The sequence below is a fragment of the Cynocephalus volans genome, chromosome 5, assembly GCF_027409185.1.
Source record: "Cynocephalus volans isolate mCynVol1 chromosome 5, mCynVol1.pri, whole genome shotgun sequence".
Lineage (NCBI taxonomy): Eukaryota > Metazoa > Chordata > Mammalia > Dermoptera > Cynocephalidae > Cynocephalus > Cynocephalus volans.
In genome coordinates, this window is record NC_084464.1 from 159,772,095 (window position 1) to 159,789,981 (window position 17,887).

Consider the following 17,887-nt stretch of genomic DNA (forward strand, 5'->3'; position numbering starts at 1 on the left):
ATCTGAAGGCCTGAATAAAACAAAACAGCTGACTGTCCCACAAGTTAGAGGAAATTCCTCCTGCCTGACTGCCTTTGAGGTAGGGCATCATTTTTTCCTATCTTCAGACTTGAACTGAAACACTGGTTCTTCTAGGTCTTGAGCCTACTGGCCTTTGGACAACAACTATACAATCAGCTCTCGTGGGTGTTTCAGCTTGTGGACTGCACATATTGGGACCTGTCAGCCTCCATAATCATGTCATACAATTCCTTATAATAAATCTCTTTGTGTGTGTGTGTGTGTGTGTGCATTTATGTGTATGTGTATATGTATATATATGTATGTATGTTTTAACATATAGAATGTGTGTGTGTGTATACAGATATTTTATTGGGTCTGCTTCTCTGGAGAATCCTGACTAACACTCCAATTAATAAACTTATACTGATAATAATAATAATACAGCTCATGTAAATAAAATGAATTCTGTTCAGACAAAAATCCATATAAATTCTCAAGTTCCTGTCATTTTAACAGTTAAATTGTAAAGTTCACCAGTTTGGGTACATACAGCTATATTATAACTTATTTTTCTTGTATAATTTTGAATAATAAACTTAAAATTATACAGAGGTGATTTCAGGGATTTTGATAGATAGTATGTTAGATTTGGAGGGTAGGAGAAAGGGTGATCCATCACTCAAATGGGTCCTGAATACTCTGTTGCAAGAATTGCCAAGAACTCTTTAGGAAAAAATAGCAATCCATTCCAAATAACATGTCAAAGATTAATATTTTAGAATGCACACTTGTAGGTATAAGGAAGAGAATAAAAACATGTACAGAAGCATTGTTTATGAAGTAGAAAAAAAATTGTATAACTTACCAATTTGCTTCTAACATATACATTGTAAGGCAGATATCTGCTTTATGAAGACATATTTTAAAAGCAATAGTACCGTGATGATTCTTTCCTGAACACTACAGCTATAGTTTTCTATGTTTACTAAATTCGTTTACGGAAATTGTAAAATCTTTTCAAGCTTGCTAAATTCAAAATCTACTATTGTTAAGTAAAACCTGTAAGGGTCAGAAATTTATAAACTCCACAGAGTTTTTAGTTAAAATGTATAAATATTATACATGTACAGCACAGTAAAATATTTATCCTATTATCATTGCCCTAATTCTTGTTTATTGCAGATATACTGATCACCGTTCATGATGAATGGAGTCTTGAATTATTTAAGGAGATCTCTTAGATTCTGAATTAACTGCCTAAAGATGATGACAATCATGATGATGATGATGCTAATAATTGCTAACATTTACATAGCGTTTTCTTTATGTTGTACTCTGTTCTGAGTTTTATTTACATAAATAAACTAATTTATTCCTCACAAAATTCCAACAAGATAGGTATTATTATTTCCATTTTACAAATGAGAAAACTGAGACAGAGAAGCCAAATTCTCCAGGCATGTAACATATATTTAAAAATTATTTTGCCTTAATTTGTAATATGAAACACTAGACACAACCTAACTACTTAAGAGCTAAATTATGAGATAAACATGCTAGAGGATCATCCGTCCACTTAGAAGTGAAGATTATACAACATGAGTAATGCTTTTGATATAATGTTGTGATAATCAGAATATGAGATTGTATTTTCACAGTGACTATGACCATGTAGAAGTCAGCTCTGCATAAAGTCAAGGGCTAGAAATGCAGTACAACCTGGCTTGGGATCAACTGATCCTCCTTCCTTCTATGTCCCCTTGCCTTCAGTGACAAACTGAGCCACGCACATGACATGCTCCTGTGACTCATGCTCTGTGACTCACCCCTGAAGCCCTGCCGTCTGGCTTTTACCAACCACTGCCCTGGACTGGAGTCCTGGAGGCCCCAGGTTCACCACGTCCAAAGCATGGTCACCACGCCCAAAGGCTCTTCTCTTCCTCATCCTCCCCCACCTCTTCACAGCACAGATGCTTCTTTATTTACTGGTGACTTCCTTTCTGAACCTTGCCCTTTTTTTTATCCAAAATATCATCGTCTACTCCACCTTTACCAACTCCTTCATTGCACATAAGGATAGGACATTTTCTCACTCACCATTTATCCTCAGAATTTGGGGGATCTTCAAATTATCCCCCAAAGTGTCAGGTGTGTGGATGGTGCCTCCTGTCCAGGCTCCTCCCCTTGCCACCTGAGTGAAGGAATGGCTCAGGCCTCAGGCTCAGACTGCTTTCCCCTCTGCCCCTTGGCAATTGCATCTATTCCAGTAACTGCAGCATTGACCTCCATGTAGATAGTCCTCAAATACAAAGTGAGCCTCTTAAGCTCCAGACCTAAGTTCTGCAGGCCAGCTAGACATCTCCACACATATGTCCTGTTGGCACCAATTCTCGTCATGTGCAAAACCCATCATCTTTCCCACAACCAAACTGGACCTTCACACTTCCCATTTCTATGGCATTTGTTTCTCTCCAGGTCTCCCTGAATAAAATCTCAGTGCCAAGGCAGTCATCTGTAGAACATAGCTCCAAACTCCATGTCTTGCCTCATCTTCAATACCTCCTCTAGGTTCTAGAAGAACAGAAACCCGTCCTTTCTCCCCAGCACACGCTAGACCATTCCTGCACCTCTGTAATCCTACCTGAATTCAATTCATCCATAAAGTCTTTCTTTCCTGGTGACTTCCAATAAGATGTTTTCTCTACCTTTAACATTTCACAATACTTATTTTTCAGTTGTGATATGGCAGTTATTTGACATCCTTATGTTATAGCTATTAGGTTGAACCTCATGAAATTGCTGATAATTTTGACCTTTAAAAATGGTAATCCTGTATGGTTCAATCAGATATTCCTTTTGGTTATATGGCCCCAAAATTGAGAGTAGCACCCACGAAGGCGGAAGCTGAGTTCTGCCTTTCTTTTGGATCTGCTGAGAAGACTGAAACACTGTAAGTGTTTAAGAAATGTCTGTCAAAATAAAGACTCTTAAATCAATAACTATCTTATGCATAAATGTTTGTAAAATCAATTGTCCGTAGCAATTAGTCTAACTGAATATGAAACAGCTAATTGTTTTACCAATCAGCCCAGATGGTAGAGGTGAGTAGCTTTAAAACCTGAAAGTTCTGGTAATATAAAATATTTTGATTCAAGGAGCTGTTTTAGAATCATTTATCTGTGAAGAAAACATTCGTGGATTTAGAGGTTGGCAGGTACAGTGAAAAGCTTTTTAGTTGACTGAAATAAAAAAAAAAATCACAACACTTTTTAGCACATGCAGTTCTCTTATAAAAACAAATTGCCTGAAAGCAAAGCACAGCATTTTGTGCACAATGCGAGGTGCCTCCCCACCATCAGCAGGAGATGAAGGCACAGTGACAGGAACGATTTGGATTTCTATAGCTTCTTTGTATCCCCAAATTCCAAAAGCACTTCACAAAGCAGTAAATATCATCACCCGGAAGAGACAGTGATAGGATGTCGATACAAGGATGGACTCCATGTGCTCCGACACAGAGCCCTTTATGCACAGCAGTGGCCCCACACAGCTGTACACGTGAGTGCAATGATCAGTGCTGGTTAAGACGGGGCAAATGTATCTGTGGGGTCCTTCAATAATACCTGAACCATCCACAGAAAGCAATAATAACTTCAACACATGTCAAATTGTATTTGCTGGCTTCCCTAACAAATTACTGGTCTCTACTTCTAAAGGTAACATTAAATTTCTCACTCTGTAGATGATGGCACTGTTCATCAGTCACCTAACTGGTTCTCCCTTATTCCTACAAAAATCACTGCTCCAAATGAAACAGATTAAAAACGCATGGGCCTTTAATGGAGCTAGGAGCAGCAGGGGTGCCCCAGAAGCACTGGGGCCAGCAGAGAAGAGACACCGCTCACTCTATAATGTTTCAGGGGATAATTTTACTGAGTCTTGTAAAAATTAAATGCTAAGGTGTACTTTTGCTGTGCCCATTCTTCCTTCCCACCAGCTTTGGAGCTGTGCGATTCTGATCCTGGGCAGGGCCCTGAGTGCTCCTGTAGCACAGGACCGCAGCCGCTGAGACCGTCCTCCAGGGGTCACAATTGGGTTACAAATTTCTCACAGTGCAGGGACTGAGCAGCCTGCTTTGCTCTGGAACAATTTATTTGAATGCTTCTTCATTAAGATTCAAATGCAATAAGTAAGGTAGAAACTGAACAGACACAGAAAGTGTTCCTCGCTGCTCCTGTAGTCAGTAAACATTTATTCACTAAGCCCAGCTCCTGCGTTCTGTCTGCGTCTCTCTCTCTCCCACAGTTGTTCTTCCAATCCTTCCTGCTTGCTGTTTCAATGCATAATTAAGAAGGTCAGAATTAATGAAGCAGTGTGGAGTGAAGTTCATGGAATCCCCAGGCGCTATTTATTCTATTAGATCTCAGGCATGAATGTCAGAGTGGCAGCGGAAGCCGTCTAAGCAAAACGGGCTGGCTGCCACCCAAGGATGGTCCACCAAGGGAGACTCACCTGCACCGTCAAGTCATTCCTAAGCTCCTTCCCTGCGAAGATCACACGCAGCTGGTCAGCTGGAACCCCCTGTCGCTTAGCAACCACCTCCTTGAGCTGGGAGATGCTGGTGTCAGAATCGACCTCCACTGGGAAGCCATGGCTGGAGTTGAACCTGACGAACACTGTCCAAGAAAATTGGAAGAGAGAAGAGGAAGTGAGCATTGCTCGAAGTCATGAACGGCAACAGCAGCGTTTCTGAACCGGGGGTCCCATTTTCTTCCACTTATCACAAACATCCTAATACTACAGAGCAACATTTGGGAAAAATGGAGCTTCACCACGGGATGTCCCTTTCACATATTAGTCAATGACCCATAAACCAAAATTGCATTCCGCCTTTGACATCCTTCCTCGGAAACAGAGGGACTCAAGCAGAACACCTGCTTGATAGGAATTGTAAGATCTCATGAGTTTATAGAAGAGACTCCGCTCTGACAGCTTATGCAAACTCATACTCCCTCCACAGTGCCCCGCTTAATAAAAATCAAGGGCAATATGTTAGCACTCAAGGCACAGCAGTAGAAAAAATTCAAGCCACTTTATAGACTAGAGTGAAAACCCACTTGGGGCTATGACTAAGAACCCTAAGCTTTGGTGGTCCTGGCCAAAATGCCCCACTGGGTCTATGGAGACAATCACTTGCCTTTTGTTTTGAAACCTGTGATAACATTTCTCTTACTGGAACTACTCTTCCCCATGAGACCCAGGTTAGAACCACATGATCTCTTGCACTGTGTGTTCTTACTTCAGTTGCCACCTCCTCAAGGTCTCTCAAGCCTGTCCTTTTCTTTCCATTCCTCCTTTCACTCCTCCAAGTCAGGATCTTATTAAATCTTGCTTAGATTCTTGCAATAGCCTCCCATCTGGAGTCCTGATCCACTCTCTTCACTTCCGAAATGCCCTACACCATTCTACAAAATAATGAATACAGAGCTCTGACCGTGTCATACCACTCAAATCCTTTAAAGTCTCACACTGTCCTCTGGAGAGAAAAATCCAAGACCCCTCTCTTCTGGCACAAACCGATATTCCAGCATCTTCTCTATTAGTCCACATGTGTACTCTGCTAAACAAATGCTCCCAGAAAACACATCAGGGAAAACTACTGCACCCAATCTTTTGCCTTTAATCAGCCCCTCCTTCTTTGCCTCTTCCCATTGAAATCCGGTAAACCTTTGTTGCATTTCAAAAGTGACCTCCTCCACGAGACCTCTTGATGTTAGCCCTGGCAAAAAGCTGCTCTTGCCTCGTCAGGGCTCCATTTACTATGCACGTCTTGTAATACTTGCCACATTCCTCAGCACAGCACAGAGGTGGAAAGTGCCTCCTTCAGAACTGGGAAGACCTCTGCACCGATGCCTGTTTGCTCTTTTGTCAGCTTAATAGGCTGTGGATTAACAGATCTTTAAGCCTCAGTTCCCTAATCCTGAAAACATGAATGAACTGTGGATGATGTTATATGACACATTAAATTATATTTAGAGTACTTACAACCATTATATAGCAACCTTCAAAAGTAATGAATATCTATACTTGTCTTAGCTGTTTTTGGTTTACATTTTACCTTCTTTAAAAGATAATAAATTCCTCAAGGGCACATACTGTCCTTTATTTGTTAAAGGGATGCAGCACTATTGTGGAGCAGTTCTCAATTCAAATGTAAGATGACCCGCCTAACGATAATTATGATAAAGTAGTAATTACAATGCCAATAAGAATCAGGCACCTACTAAGTGCCACATGTTGTACCTTACACATGCTTTTTCTAGGCCTCTCAATGATCTGGTCAGGTTGCTATTATTATCCTTATTTAATAGGATAGTACATGAAGGCCCAGAGACTGGCAATCATTTTCCTAACGACATCAACTACTTTGTAAAAAAATCAGAATTCACATTCAGTTTGATCTAGCTCTCAAGCCCATTCCATTTCTACTGTAATAGGCTGCCTAAAACCTTCTCAGAAGAAAAATCCAAATTTCTTTTCCCTATTGCTAGAAACATAAACAGCAATGAAAACATAATTCAGATATTCCCTATACAGGTGAGCAGTAGAAAACAGGATTAAAAAAAAAATAAAAGCTCCAGTGAGGAGCTAAGAACAAAGAACAATGAATGCCAGTTATTAAACACAATGAAATAAAAATGACACCGAAATGAGAGAGGCAGCTTAGATGACACCAAAAGAGCAAAAACCTGACCTATGTTACTAGCATGGAAAACACTTGGAAAAAGGAAGGACTGGAAGTAACAAAAGTGTTTCAAATAAAGAGAATTCATGAAAAAATACTAGTTAAGGAGGAAAAGGTGCTTTTGGTATATTTTTAAATAGATTTTGTTCGACACCTATGAAAGCAGAGGGGAGGAGATAAAAATGTGCTGGATGCCCCTGTGGTGTGTTCACAGCACCCTCAGCTCAAAGACCATAAGAAAACCAATTGGTCAGATAAGGCACAGGACAAGTCACGGGCTGTACAGGACGAAAGATACGGTCCCAGTTCTAAACTTGATTTTCTGGTAGTGCAAATAGATTTTCGTAAAAAAAGCAAAACACAATAGGGGGAAATATGGGAAGAAGCAGCTGGGAAATACACAAAAGCTACTATAAGACAGGATAAAAATTCCAGGATATGCTAACTTGATGGATTTTTTCCAGGGGTTCAAATCATGGGACTTCTACTGCCAGAATTACAAAGAAAAATAAAGGGGGGAAAAAAAAAAAACTACAAAAACTATTCAAGATAATCCTGTATAGTTATTCAAATCATTAGAATCTAACAGCTTTTTTTTTTTCTATAAATAGAAAAAATGAAGGTTTAAAGCTTAAGTTCAATTTGGACAAATTATATAAATACTATAGAAATGAATATTTTTTGTCCAGCAAGCCTGATATATAATATGAATTTATAACGGAAAGATTAACGGAACACGTAGTAGGTGTTTGGTCAAATAAAATGCTTGGATGAATAAGGACAAAGATCTTACGAAAGTGACCCGGTCAACAATCAGATGGCATTATGTGAAAAACAGCTAGTGTTTAATGGCAGTAGCACAATCTGTGGTGGGTCTCAACCTTTTCCTGACACATGAGAAATGTGTCGTGTCCCATCCGTACTAGCCCCGTAGCTCCAGCCATGATTCCCAAAACAGGGGAGGAGAGAAGCACCTAACCCCCTCCCTCTACTACCTCTTTAAAACTCATAGAAAATAGAAAATCTTTAGAGCCAGGAAAAGGAAATTTGATTTGCCACTTGTTAATTTATGACATAGGACAAGTTACCTGGTCAATGGACAAAGAGATATGATAGAGAATTTGGCTTGTCTCCATTTTCTGAGATTTAATTATACGTTAAAAGTTGGGAATACATTGTTTTAATGACAATAATTACAGCATCAGAAATAAATACCATATCAATAAACATCAGGAATGTGTATTATCAATAAACACCATAACGCACTGAGAAAAAGGTCACGAGGCACATCTACACTCATTTTCTATGTTCTCCCTAACCAGGGTTCGGAAGTCCCAGAGGATAAGGAGGTGATTGGGAGGGAAGTGAGGAAGGGAACACTGGTTGATGGGTCCTTACATTTTCTACAAGGCCACCAGATCTGTCCGGTCTGACCAGGGTATAAATTTCCGAGCTATAACTGTGGTAGTTCTCACTCATCAAGGACTATGTTATATGATTCTGGCTGCTTCCCAAGCACTGACAGCAGTCACATGATTAGGTGGGGCCAAGTCATCCTTCCTGGGAGTGGATTCGGGTTAATCAGCATAATCAATCTTCCTTGGATTGGTTCAGTGATTGGTTCAGGGATGGGCTTAAACCAATCAGCCCCTGAATTCCCCTGGTCAGTGATTGATTCTGTGGGGTACAGATGATGTAAGGTGGACTAATCAAAGTGAAATCCAGGACCGTCAAAGGTTTGGTGAAGTTCTTTTGGATGGCATGGAACGTCATGTGAGGCCTAGACATTTTTGCTGAGAACCAGAGGAAAACAGAGCCCAGGATGGACCATTAGCATCAGCATGTGTGCGCTGGGGGCAGGGCGGTTCTGCCTCATCAGAGAATGCCCTAAGCTCTGTAGAAGAGGTAGCTCCACTTGCAGCCCAGTAAATATCAGGAATGCTACCCAGCAATTGTGGCATCAAAAAGTTACCCACCCTATTTCCAAAGGATCCTTGATGACGAAGTTTCTGCTCCTATGAGGGCTATCACTAAGTGTTGTATCTCCTATCTTGAAAAACAAATGAAGCAAACAAACAAACCTTGCCCTTACATTCCCTTCCAGTGACTACACCCTTTTTCTGCATGTAAAACTATATTGATAATTTCTCAGAGTCCTGCTCTCTATTTCTTTTTCTCTCGCTCTTTTGTGAACCTCCCCTTGAAGACTGCTCTTGGTAGAGCAGCGATCTCCACATTTCCACTCCCATCCTCACTGTCCTATTCTTAATTTATTTGAGAGACATTCAATACAGTTGGCTCCTGTTCTTACAATACTTGTTTCTCTTGACACATGCCACTACACACTCCTGGTTTTCCCTGATACAGGATGCACTTTTGCAGCTTCATCTTCTGGATTCTCTTCCTTTGTTGGGCCTGCAGATTTTGGAGTATCCCAGGAGTCTGCTTGGACTCTCTTTTCTTCTGTATCTGTGTATTCTCCCAGGTGGCTCCATCTAATCCACTGCTTTACAGCAATGGATATGCCATGAATGCCCAAATCTTTATTTCCAGACTTGCCATCTCCCTGGAACTCTAGTGCTATGGATTGAACTGTCCCCCAAAGTTCTGGGTTTTAGAAACTTAACCCCACTGGGACAGTGTTAAGAGGGTGGGAAATCCTATTATGGTAACAGAAAGATGAACCTTGAAGAGGTAATTAGACTGTGAGGACCATGCCCTAGTGAATGGATTAATCCATTGATGGTTTAATGGTGGTCATGGGTGTGGTTTTGATGGCTTTAGAAGGAGAGTGTTTGAAAAGCTCTCTTCCTCTGCTCAAGCCATCTGCCAGAGTCACTGTGTAGAGTCACCAAGAACAAAGCCTGCACCAGATGTGTTCCCTGGACTTTGGACTTCCCAGGCTCTGAAACTGTAAGCAATAAATATTGTTTCTTTATAAATTACCCAATTTCAGGTATTGCTGTTATAAGCAACAGAAATGGATTAATACATCTAGATACCTGTATCTACTGGCATTCAAGATCTTCCAGGTGGACGTCCAGTAGGGGCATTAAAATGAACATTCTCCTTGTACCAACCCTGTCTTAACACTCTGTATTATACCTACCCTGCTCAATCCATCAATAAGTTTTGTTAACTACAGCTAAAAACATATCCCCAATCTGTCTAACTCTCTCAATTTTCACTAATATTATCATATTCTAAGCCACTGTCATCTTCCCCAGACTGCTGCAACAGCCACCTAATTAGTCTCCCTGCTTCCACCTTTCCCTTCTATGATTCATTTCCCACAGAGCAGCCAGAGGATTTGTTTTTTTCAAATGTAAATCAGATCAAGTCACTACCTACCCCAAACCCTCCAGTAGTTTCTCTCTGTCATTAGAAGAAAACGTTCGCTGCTTCCTCTGGTTACAAAGCCCTCAGTGATCAGCTCTGCCAGCTTCTCCAGGCTCATCTTGTACTGCTCCTTCTCGCAGCCACCCTGCAAGCACTCCATGTTTGTCCCCCCGTGCGGTCTTTGCCTCTGCTGATCACATCACATAGCTATCTTTAGCATGCAGGAAGTAATACCTATCCCGATCCCAATTTCTCACATTCATAATTTAAACCGCTTGCTAAAGGAATGCAGCATATCAAGCATCAACCACAAGACTCTGCTAGTAAAAAACTGGTAATATATTTCAAGTAACTAAAATCTAGCTTAATAAAGACTTACAAAATAATATGTATGTGTATTCATTTTTATGCATACACATGAGTGTGTGTGTGTGTGTGTGTGTGTGTGTGTGTGTGTATTCTAAGTTAACAAAACTATAAATAGGGGCATGTATATATATTATATATAGTAAATATATATAAATTACTCTATGATATCTTAATAGTCTAAGAAATAATATTATTTATTATTTATGATATATATATATTTATTATACGTATTTATATTTTCTTTCCAATTATATAAATATATGCATAATTACATAAATATATGCATACATATATTTTACACACATAGACATATATTTTATATATACACACTTACACAATATTTTGTAAATCTAGATAAATGAATTGCCAAGTTGGGTATGCTATTATACATTTGAAATTTGAAATTTAGTGACTTATTTTTAAATTGAGAAAAACTCAAAGTATGATGCAGACAGAACATTTACAATTTAGAATTATAGCTAGTAGGGAGTAATAGCATGATCAGTATATATATCCATATTAATATAACTTTTTTTAAAAAAACATCAAACAGCTGTTTTGAGAAATAGCCATTATTATATTCTAATTATTACAGAAAAATATCAAATGAAAAATCACTGATTAAGGAATAATAGGTATCCACTAACTGTTTGTGTAGGTTGTTTCTAAGTCAAATGAAAAAGTAGGAAGAAAGCTAACTGCCCTACCTGGTAGAATAACTACACACCAGATATAAAGAATGACAACAAAAAACATATCCAGGTAAGGGAGTTGTTTAGAGGCCTCAAAGTTCCCTAAAAGGACAAGCTTCCTGTGAACATATCTCTTTCTGGTAGCTGGAGGACCTACCTTCAGCCAACAACTTGAAGCACAGGCCCTGCTTAAGGGTGCAGCCTCCATCTGTGATGTGAAGTCCCATCAAAGCACGCTTGAGAGCCGGGGTATAAGTGGAGCCCATCCAGGTCTGAGTCACAGATCAAGCTTAACTTGCAAAAGTTTCTGTATTTGGGCTGTGTTAAAGTCCCTTATCTTGTAGCCCATTAGGGTCATGAACATGGTTTTCCTTGAAGGACACTCTAGGAAACAGCACCATGACAACAGCTATCGGAGTAACCAGCAGGATGAGAACAATGAAAAATTATTTCCTCGCCTCAGAGAACAGAAAGATTTCAACATGTGTGTGTGCGTGTGTGTGTGCGTGTATGTTTATGTATATATAGATACACGTGTGCACACACACACATATATATGTTTTCAGAACAAAGTCAAATTGCTGAACCAATTGCCAATGGTTCAAGGTTCAAGTCCTACTTCGTTTCTTTTCTTTTTTTAGCAGCATTATTTATTTATTTTATTTTATTTTAACTTCTCAATATACAATGTAGTTGATTTTCATGTCCCTTTACCCGTTCCCTTCTTCATTTCTAAACTCATTTCATCTATAGTACTCTATTCCTTCACCCAGTGCTTAGTGGTGAAAAATAAAAGCTCTAGAATTGGGCTGCATTTCTGGAATCACAGCTCAACGTTAAGTGGCCTTGCATAAGCAATTTTGTCTTCACTGGGTTGTCATAAGGATCCAGGTTATTATTAGCTATTATCATTTTTAAAACTATTATCTGTATCCCATAACTTAGTACCTGATTATATGCTGTCTTATATTTAACAGCTTCCTGTATAATTCTTGATTTGGTACCTCCTTACCTCATTTTTGATTCCTAAAGGCCTTTTACGTTCTTTCTGATTGGAAGTCTCCTTTCGTCTCCCCACAGTCGGTACCACCCACGGGTAAAACACAGAGGCCAGAATTTCTGCTTTGTGTAATGACTAAGTACCATGCTACCAGATCAACTCCTCTGCAGAAACCTACTACAGAATTTGGACTTTATACAAAAAGCAGATAGTTGAAAAGGCACAGAAGAGTAAACAAGAGAAGGAAGATTCTGATGGGGAGTAGCATCAGGAGGGCCACGTTATGTAACGCAAGTGCCCACTTCACAGCTTTCAGCTTGAAGTTGGTGTGGTCTGTGTGGCTGCCAGGCAGCAGGTACAAGGGTGCCAAAAACCAGTCTTTTTGGCCCAAGGAAGCAAAAGGCTGATTTTGGGAAACTTGCCTCTGAGGAGAGTGGAGGGAAATCCCAGAAAGAAAAGAGCCAGTAAGGGAATCCCAAAATTCTGTCTGCCCACGTCTCTGGCTGACCGCTGAACTGTGAAGGAGCATAACAGACTCACAGCAGCTGAGCTAAAGGAAAGTTCTGTTCATGGAGGTGCAGCATGACAGCCCACCTTTTGCAGGTGCACTGCACAGAGTCCGCACGTAGCAACTTCCTTCCAAAGAGTATTGTCTGGAAAGAGGAACAAGAGAAACTCCACAGTGGAGCAACCTGACAGGCACTACCTCAGCCAGGTGATCAAGGTGAGCACCGGCAGTGATGAGTCATATCGGTAACTACACCTTGATGCAATGCGATGAGAATGGCATGTTTCCTCTGCAGTCTTCCTCTCAAAAACTCATAACCCCTGTCCAATCATGAGAAAAACATCAGACAAAATGCAATTGAGGAACATCGTAAAAAGCACCTGGCCAGTACTCCCCAAAATTTTCAAAGGTCATCAAAAACAAAAAAAGTCTCAGGAACTGTGTAGAGGAGCCTAAGGAGACTAAATGGAATGTGGTGTTCTGGAGAGGATCCTGGAAGAGAAAAATGACATTTGGCAAAAACTAAGAAAGTCCAAATAAAGTTCAGACTTTAGTTAACATTAGTTCATTAATGATAACAAATGTAGTATAACAAGGTAAGATGTTAAAAATAGGGGACATTGGGTGTGGGGTACACAGGAACTCCCTGTACTATCTTTGCAATTTTTTTTCTGTTAAACTAAAACTGTTTTAAAATAAAAGTTTATTTTTAAATAATAAAAAATGTGGACTGAGGCCAGAGCTGCTACCCAAAGAACAGATTTTTTTTCCGTTCAGGTCCAAACAAAATAATTGGCTCCTAAAACAAAAGAAACAAGTGTCATCAGAGAAAAATGACAGAATCCAGAATCTCCAAAAATTACATTCATAATGTCTGGGAAACAATATCCAAATTACCTAGCATTTCAAAGAACCAGGAAAAAAGAGCACATTCTCAGGGGAAAATAAAATCAACTGAGACAAACCCTGAGATGACTCTAATTTTGAAAGTAGAAGACAAATAATTTTAAAGCATTGAGTATTACTCTCCCCAATGAGTAAAACAAAAATTCCTTTGCAATGAGCAGAAAGACAGGACAGATAAGCAGAGAAACAGAAATGATTAAAAAGAATCAAATGGAAATTCTGGAGCTAAAACGATAATATCTGAAATAAAAATGTATTGGATTAATTTATAACCAAATGGACATAAGAGAGAAAAGTGTTAGTGAAGGACAGACATAAAAGGGATTTTTCTTAAAAAATAAAACAGATGTTAGGGACCTAATAGATAATATCAAATGATCTAACATGCATGTAGTCGGAGTGATAAAAGTAATAAAGAAACAATGGAGCAGAAAATTATTTGAAGAAATAATGCCCCCAAATTTTAAATATGTGATGAAAGAAAGAAATTTACATATTCAAGATGTTCAACAAAGACCAAGAAGGACAAAAATGAATACAGCCATGTCAGGGCACGTCAGAGTCAAACTACTGAAAGCCAAAGGTAAGCAGCAAATTTTGAAAACAACAAGAAAAGAGCAGTCCTCGCACACACGGTTAAAATCATGTAATTAATGGTTTATTTCTCACTAGAAACAATGGAGACCAGAGGTGAGAGTGCCATGTTTAAAGTTCAGAAAGAAAAACAAAAACAAAAAGACTGTCAATGCAGAATTCTATATCCATTGAAAGTATCCCTCAGAAATGAATTCAAAATAAAGACATTTTAAGATAAAAATAAAATTAAGAGAATTTGTCACAAGCAGACCAATCCTACAAGAAATGCTAAAGGAAACTCTTCAGTCTAAAGGGAAATAATATACAATAGAAATTCAGATCCTCAGAAAGAAATAAGAGCATCAGAAATGCTAAATACCCGAGTAAATACAAAAGACAGTTATGTAGGGATTTTTTGCTTTAATCATCTTAATTTCTTGAATACATATGATTGTGTAAAGCAAAAATTATAATATTTCATGTGGAGTTTATAACACAAAGCTATAATATGCATGCCAACTATAGCATAAAGGAAGGGGAGATGAATGTGAATCTTTTGCTTTTTTTCTGAGGTGGTACAATATTAACAATAAATAGATTGTAAAAAGTTAGGACTACTCATAATTCTTAGAGTAAAATTCAAAATGAATAAAAATATTGGCTTACAAAGCAAAAAAAAATGTACAATGGGATTATTAAAAATATTGAAATAATTCCCAAAGTCAGGAAATAAGGAAGAGAGGAACAAAATAGAAGTTTAAAGAGAAAAAAAAATAATAATAAAATAGTGGAACCAAACTCAACCTTATCAATAATTACATTAAATTTTAATGAAATAAACACTGCAATTAAAAGGCAGAGACTTACAGAGTGGATAGAAAGTAGATTCAACTATATACTTTCTCTAAGAGCTGCACTTTAATATAAAGACACAAATAGTTTGAAAGTAAATTAATAAAAAGAACTATGCCAAGCAAAAAGTAATCATAAGAAAGCAGGAGTGGCAATACTGATAGAGTAGTCACCCCTTATCCAAAACAGATACATTTCAAAACCCCCAGTTGATGCCTGAAACCGTGGAGAGTACCAAACTCTACATATGCCATGTTTTCTGATCTGATAAAATATACACAGCACAGATATGCTGAACAAAGGAAAGATTCATATCTCAGCAGGACTGAGTGGGACGGTGCAAGATTTCATCATGCTACTAAGAATGACACACAACTTAAAACTTACAATTTTTTTTGTTTTAATTTCTGGAGATTTCCATTCAGTATTTCATAGCATGGTTGCCCACAAGTAACTGAAAATGCAGAAAGCAAAACTGTTGATAAGAGGAAACTACTGTATTGCATAAAGTAGACTCAAAGACAAAACTATTATGAGAAAAAGAGACATTTAGACTGTTCTGTCACCACTTGAAAATTTGGGAGTGACAGCTCCAAAACCACAGTCCACACACTCCCACTCCTTCCCATCTTTGAGTTGGGAGAGGTGCCTTGTACCTCATTTGGCCACACTTGGAATGTGCAGGTAGGGCTCCAGCCTCCTGGATAAGAGACAGGCAACAAGGTGAGGGCTTCTTACCTCCTCAGGAGTAAGAGACACCGAGTCTTAGAAAACAGAAACTGCTAAAGGCATCACCACAGCCTTGAGGCAACTGCCTTCTTTGACTTGCATTGGTCTCTTTCTCACATACATATGGCTGATGGACCATGATAGATTATTTTGTCCTATATTCCCTTCAAAATTAAAATTCTCTCATTTACTCTCTCCCAATGTCACTCTGGTGCATTGCCACAGGATATCGAAAGAGGACAACGTGAACTATTGGTGAACTCTTTTCGCCAAGGCCCCATTCACACACATTAGAGCTCCATTTCTCCCACAGGAGGGTGAAAGTTGGCAGGAACAGTGTATTTTTAGCCATTTCAGACTGGTTATCACCACTTGGATTGGGTTGGGTTATTATAAATTCAGATATATAGTAAAGAGAGACAGAAGGGATGGTGATGTTTATTTAACTATCCTAACTCTTCTATCCCTTGGTATCACCAAAGAAGTTATTCCTCCTCACGGAGTCACAGGAGATCAGAGCTAAGACTGTTGCTGGTAACACTGAACATGACAGTCCCGATTTCATCCAGGAAGCAAACTGCTGCCAAACATGATGCTAACCATCCACCTGCCCACCCATCCACCCGCCCACCCATCCACCCACCCACCTATCCATCCATCTACCCGCCCACCCCCACCCATCCATCCACTCATCCTCCTACCCACTGTAGTGTAAGAATTCAAATATAACAAGATGGCTATGAGGCCCATTTTCTTCTTTACAAATTAATTCCTATTGGCTGGCTGACTTGATAAAAAAGACTGGGTTTACCAATCATGTCAAAAGTCTGGCATTTTCCATAAATTGAATAAGTTATATATGCAGCTCCAAGGCTTTGATAAAAATGTATTTAACGTAAGATAAAAACATTTAATTATAAACATTGTATTGGCAAAGGTGTATTGAAATGAACAGTATTTCAATTTTCCCAAACTTTTAAAAATGTATCAGATTCAACAAAATGCCTCTAAATGATAGAAGAGCAGGCAAAATTAATAGAGTTAAAAAAATCTTTAGAAAATCTATCTGATACACTTCCCAGAAACTGAACAAGACCATGACTCTATATGATTATTTTCCAAGTAGGTGATTTCAAATTCTTTGTCCTCAACAAAACTAAAGATGAACTCAGTTGGGTTGTAAATAGATCACTGGAATAACTGTAATGAAGAATTACTAAGTAATTTTTGTTGTATTATAACTTTGCAGATATTAAAAGAAATAATGTTGCTATAATAAAAATCCCTCCTATTCCCATATACTTAACAAGGGCTTACAACTATAAAAATGAAAAAGGAACAACGGAATGATGCTGAACCTATTTCATTCTAGCAATAAGGAATACTTGTCCACGGACACATGTTACCAATTAGAAAAATAAGCCCACTTCATCTAATTAAGAGATGCAGTTCTAATATTTTCATGTTATGTCAAAACCATCAACAAATTATTAATCCAAATATATAACTTTTATACTAAAAGTAGCCCTAACAATATTACAGTCCAGTAAAAATTGTTAATACCAAGTCCTATGATACCAGGGAATTTAAAAATACATCTTAAATTTTGATTTTTATGCATGTTTTTGTTGCAGAGATGTATTTCAGGATAATGCATAAAGATATTTAAAACAAAAAATAAAATAGTTCATCCTTGTTATTTTCAGTAGTTAGATTATATAAAGTCACCGTGACAGTGAATTAGTGAATACTGCAGTATTGTTTCTAGGGGAAATACAGGGTTAGGTTCCTTCAGCCTCTGGTCACAATATGTAACCTTGTTTTATGTGTGTTTGTGTTTAAAGACAGCTTATTTAATGCATATTGTTGGTTCATTAACATTGATCTCCGGACCATCAGCACTGTGACTCGTGGCCCAAATTAACCACCTCTAACACATGTATTTTCTCCATAAGGTGCATCACCACCTTCTTAAATTGAGGAACACCAGACAGCACTTCAGCACCATGCTTCAAGTCCACCTCAAATAGCAGAGTCACCAATAAAAAGCTCAGAAATGCAAAATACACAACACTAAGTAGGCCTCAGAAAGGATGTCTGTCTATAGCACAGGAGCTGAAACATGAAAGCAGAGTGTCACCTTCGACACTTATTCATTCTAGCTGGGA

General features: G+C 38.6%; 1 protein-coding gene across 6 annotated transcripts in view; it reads right to left on the bottom strand.

Moving 5' to 3' along the window:
* Positions 1-17,887, bottom strand: part of PRKN (parkin RBR E3 ubiquitin protein ligase) — a 1,299,935-nt gene that overhangs the window by 1,033,094 nt on the left and 248,954 nt on the right. For all 6 annotated transcript variants that reach the window (XM_063096536.1, XM_063096534.1, XM_063096533.1 and 3 more), the window contains one exon: positions 4,516-4,679. In XM_063096536.1, coding sequence (XP_062952606.1) covers positions 4,516-4,679 — 164 coding nt within the window. The remainder of the gene's footprint in view (positions 1-4,515; positions 4,680-17,887) is intronic.